The following is a 5,461-nucleotide window of genomic DNA, read 5'->3' as shown; positions in this document are numbered from 1 at the left end:
ACTAATCAGCAGGAAGCTGGTCAGGGAGAACTAGAAAACAGGCAGGGTTGAGGCTCCTGAGGACCAGGGTTGGCCACCCCTGATCTATGTGAACCTCAGTTTATAAGTTGAACTAATATAAATTAAATAAATGCTAATTAGGTCATCCTTACTTTAAAAAGAAAGGCGATTATATTTTTCTTTGATTTATTTTTGTTCTTTTTCCCTCTTTGTCCTCAGCAGTCTTACACTGCTGGGTTTAGTTATTTTAGTTTGGGGTTTGGTAGTCTCAGTTTTTGGGATTGTTTTCTTTAGGTAGTTTTGTTTTGGATGAGCTGCTGACTCTGACGGTCGACATGGCTGGGTCAGGAGTCTCCATGAATTATGTTCTGTTTGTCCGAGGAGCCTCCATGGAGAGATAAAGATCCACATGTGGATCTGGAGCTGCAGGTCGCCGACCTCTGGATTAGGGATTCGTTCCCTGCAGGCGGAGCCACATCGTTCCAAAAGTGTAACATGGATCATAGTGGTGTGTAAGAGTCTGGTGATACGATACGCGTCTCATGATACAATACATACCGCGGTACGTAAATCCCAAGACTGTACCAGAACTATTGTTTACCTTTTTTAAAGAGTATGACTTAAAAACAAAAACTTAATATTAAAACGTCTTTGGCTCAGCGTGCGGCCAGCGAGAGGTCGGGGTTCAGGTGGAAAACAAAAGTAAGACACTGAATGTCAGAACTACAAGTCTTTTAGTGCTGGAGAGCTGTGGTGCAGAGGATCAACCTCTGCTAAGAGGATCTCAGGAGCGTCTCTACCACCCACAGGTGGAAGTGTCCTTGACACGAAGCCACTGAACCCACATTGTTCCCGGGGGGGCCGATAAATGTCGGTGCATGGAGGTGGTGTCCCTGTCGAAGTGTGAAAGTGTGCGATTGATTAGAGTTACTACATTTATTCAATATTCTGTCATAAAATCAGAAAAGTGTGAGAGGAGATGGGTTCTACGGAACCACCAGGGGTCCGGTTCCTCTCGTAGAACACTTTTGATCCAACTAAATGAAGCAAATGTAACTTTTTGACTTTTATTCTCAAACTTAAAAAAGTGCTGCAAAACACTGGATAAATGTTGACAAAGAACGTTAACACATTTGTTAAGCTTGTATGCAGTGATTAATATGACCTTCGTAGACAATGGTCTCACTTTAGATGATTAAAATTCTTACTAACTACGTTAATAAACTTATAGCACAAATAAATGTCTCACTAACACCTTATAAACACATGAATAAAGTTTAATAATGTGCTAATAAAGCTTGTTAAGGACTCTTATTATAAAGTGTTACCAGAAAACAACCATGCACACGCACACTTTCTGGCAAGGCCAAAAGGGGGCGGAGCTTCTCAGGAAGTTTCTTTTTAAGCTTTTCAGGTCAAACTTGTTGTTCTGACCCTCATGAGGATCTGCTCGTCAGGAAGTGGCCCTTCTCACTTTTTCCCAGAATGCATCCCGCTGCTGCAGAAGATTACCATCCCAGAATAGTCTCCGATTTCCATGAGCCTTGCTCCTCCCAGATTAGCGTTCGCCTCTTCAGCCGAGTCAAAGCATCAGGAGTCACGCACACACCGCCGCTCAGTGAGATGTTTGTGACTTTGCTCGTGCACTCGGCCTCGGCGCTGTCGTGACGAGGAAGCCGACAGCCTGGAGGATCAGAGCTCAGCTCCAAAGCTCATTAATTACGCCTTTAACCTGCTGCTGGTCAGGCCACCTGAGCTCTGCCAGCACAGGTGTTCTCACCGATGATCTTGTTTTAAATGAAGGGATTAGGAATTCAGCTCATCCCCCACGGACCAGTGTGCTTTAAAGCAAAGAAGGAAAATGAAGGAAAGTGAGCTGATGTCTCAGAATCGAGAGCAGAAGAAGCTTATCGGAGATCAGGGTTTCTGATCTCGAACTGCTGCAGCCGCCATCGGGTCTTCAGGCGGCGAGGAAAGTGTTGATGATCAACGTCACCACTCAGAGAGGTGATAGGACCGCTTATGAAATGTAAAAAAAGAGAAGGAATGTGTGAGAGAATAACTTATTTAGTCTTTGAAGCTCATTCTGATAGTTGTTAAAACAGCTGCTAGAAAACCAAAAACCAGATGAGAACAAAGAGGGAAAACGGAGCCTTTGACTCCCAAACAGTGAATTCTCTTAGACTTAAGATGCTGTAATGTTTGTTCAGACCAGGGTTGGAAATGAGTGTTTGAACAACCACTATCAACGAGGAGTCTATGGCCAAATGTGAATTCTTCCTTTACCCTACGGCTCCTTCCAACCCCACAGTTACCCTCCAAACGGAGAGTTATGGAAAACTAGCGTCTTCAAGTTCAGACGTTAGGGAGGAATTTGGATTCAGCCCATATGGGTATATGTCCGTTTGGGACTTCTACATTCAAAACATCTATTGAAAGTAAAACCAGTTGAACCAATCAGGAACTCTGGTTTTGTCGTGGTGTACGGGTTCAAAACACAGAAGGTTTGTGTCCGGACGGAAACATACGACACCGAGGCCGAATCGGAATCCTTCCCCTACCCCTCACAGGGGCATTTGAAGGGAAAGGGGGTCCAACATAGTTTTCTTTAACCCTCGTGGTACCTGATGGGGTCCAGATGACCCCACCCTTACATTGAGGTGTTAGCCCATCCATGACAAAGGTGGACAAGACTCCATGTCTGTCATTGGACACCAGTGAAGATTGCCAATCATTAAAAAGAATGATGACCCCTCTTTTAATGTAAACGAGCCTAGGAGAGCTAAAGGGGTTTAACCCTTGTGGTACCTGATGGGTCCAAATGACCCCATCCTTACATTGAGTGGTATCTATCCCATGACAAATGTGGATCAAGGTGGACAGGATTTAATGTCTGCCGCAGAAACCAATAAAAAAACTCAAAAATCTTTAAAAGAAAAAAAAAGTCTTGTGGGGTCCAGATGACCCCACTCCCAACATCAACACACCCAGGATAGCACACGGGTTTAATGTAAGTTTTGACTTTTTAAAGGTAACCAAACCCTAAATCAACTTTTTTGTCTGTTGATCTCTATAAATGGGCTTTAAAAGTGCTGTCTGTCAGTTATAGTCAAAAACCGCCTGTGTTCTGCCCCCTACAGGTCGAATTGAGGTATTACAGCTGAATTTTGTGATTGGTCAAACCAGGTACGTTTCAGAAGTCTGACGTCATGATCTGCAGCTCCAGTAATAACAGTCAATTCAGTTCAATTCAATTTTATTTATATAGCCCAAAATCACAAAGGAATTTGCCTCATTGGGCTTAAAAATATGAACAATAGTTAAAAACTAAGACTAAATAAAACCGGTTATCCCTGCCTTTAGACCCTCCCTCCCGGTAAGGAAAAACTCCTAAAAAAACCTGAGTCAGGAGTGAGTCCTGCCCCCAAGCCCCGCCCCTCTGACTGGATTTTCACATTCAGATGTGGGTGGAGTCAGCCTCCAACTTCCCTGTTTGGTTACCCTTTGAAGTTATAAAACAGATTTGTATTTTCCAAGCACTACGTGCAAACATAGATAACATAGATTACTGATGATGTCATCGAGCGTTGGTGCCGTCTGAATTCTAAGACACTCGTTTTCGATAACTCTCCGTTTGGAGGGTGAATGTAGGGAGAAGTCGTTATTATTATTCAGATTCGGTCTTTCATATATTGGAATAGAGCTGTGAAAAAAAGCCTGGAGTGAGATTCACCAGATTTGGACTGTTTTGATATTTTGAACAAAGTTTCTTCCAACCTGGAGTCCAAGCACTACAGTATCAGGGAGCACCAGTCCAGTGTGAACACCTTCATCCTAAAAGTGCGTTTGAGAACCCGCGTTCATCACTGTGTACCCAATGTGTACGTAGCATTAAATGGGACACCGGCAGCAGCCAATCAGACTACTCCATCTTCCCGAGGTCACGTCTTACATATGCCAATCAGAAAGTGGTTTCATAGTAAACTAAAATGCTAAGATGGGAACATAAATTACAAATTCTTAATGCTTTGATTCATGTAAACATGTTTTTATTGGCTGAGGAGCATCAACTTCACTCTCCTCACGTTATTTGTTAAAATAACGACGGATGGGTGATATACCCGTGCTAGTATTGGGCAGTATTTGGATAATTTGAGATTATCTATATCGAACAAATACTAATAAAAAAAATCCACCAATACTGTTCTGTCTGTTTTCAGATAAACGTTTGACATGGAGACTTGTTCCTAATATATCCTTGAACTGGGAAGTTTCTGTTTACAGTCATTGTCAGAACTTGTTCTGTTTACATGTATATTTTATATTTGACACGTTTTGTTCCTAATAGATTCATGGCAATGAGAATCCGATGATTTACAGACATGTCTATGATCGATGGACTGAATATTTTCAGATTTTGAAGTTTTAAAGTGATACTTGTTCCTGTGAGACCTCTTGGTGGATGTTAAAAATGTCAAGTATAATGTGATTGTATAGTTTAGAATAGTTGTACATTTAGAATAGTTGTACATTTCTAATACAGAAACAGAGGAAATCTAAACTTTGTGTTTTTGTAGACACTAAATATCGACTATCGGCTACAGTTGCGGGGGAAGTATCATTATCAGTGTCGTTTGATGTAAAGCTCATCTTTTGGAGAACCGAGCAGCAGTTTGGCCGACCTGAGGCGTGTTTGAGGTCTTACCTCCAGGAGGATGACCACGATGACGATGACTCCGGTGCCGCTCATGATACTGCTGTAGTAGGAGAACACCGCCTCCCGGCAGCCACGCGTCCAGATGTTGAGCTCCTCGATGCGGTGGTCGTAGTCATAGTGGGCGGAGTTATTGGTCAGGTGGTGCTGGATGCAGGGCCGCGGGGACCCGGGGTTGCAGCAGCTGAACGGGACGCTGTCCATGAGGTACTTACCCTCCACGTTGCTGAGGACACGGCTGAGGGACAAAGACATTCTGGAGTCAGACGGAGCGTCCAGCAAGAGGGAAGAGACTAAAACCTTCAAACTTTATAGCTAAAAACATTATGTTGGTACTCAAATAATAGTACTTTCTAAAAAAACTTTAGTGCTCAATCAACTGCAGAACAAAACATAAAAGTTACAGTTTGGGATATGAGTAATAATGACTTCTTTTCATGGGTGATGGTGACGGTGGCTTTGGATCACATGTGTTAGAGTCACGGCCCGGGGGCCGGATTCGGCCCTCCAGGTGATTCTATCCAGCCCTTCAGTTCATTTTATTTAACTGTTATTAATGAGCTGATGTTATATTCTGCTTGTTTCTAACTTGTATATTTTGACTAAATATATTTTTATGGAAAGTTAAATATTGAAAATTATTTAAGGTTTAGCTAGCTGTTTTGGCTAATTTAGGCTTTTCTCAGCTTTTTAAGCTATTTTGAAGTTTAGCTATTTTTTCATGTAACAGGTTCAGCTAGCTGTTTT

General features: G+C 42.5%; 1 protein-coding gene across 1 annotated transcript in view; it reads right to left on the bottom strand.

Annotated features, from left to right (window-relative positions):
• The window catches only part of prph2b (peripherin 2b (retinal degeneration, slow)), a 15,195-nt gene that overhangs the window by 3,779 nt on the left and 5,955 nt on the right, over window positions 1-5,461 (bottom strand). Inside the window, exon 2 of the mRNA XM_024296518.2 lies at window positions 4,706-4,952. Coding sequence (XP_024152286.1) covers window positions 4,706-4,952 — 247 coding nt within the window. The remainder of the gene's footprint in view (window positions 1-4,705; window positions 4,953-5,461) is intronic.

This window comes from Oryzias melastigma, linkage group LG15 (assembly GCF_002922805.2).
Source record: "Oryzias melastigma strain HK-1 linkage group LG15, ASM292280v2, whole genome shotgun sequence".
Lineage (NCBI taxonomy): Eukaryota > Metazoa > Chordata > Actinopteri > Beloniformes > Adrianichthyidae > Oryzias > Oryzias melastigma.
Note: the sequence above shows the minus strand (reverse complement) of the source record. Positions and strands in the feature narration are given on the sequence as shown.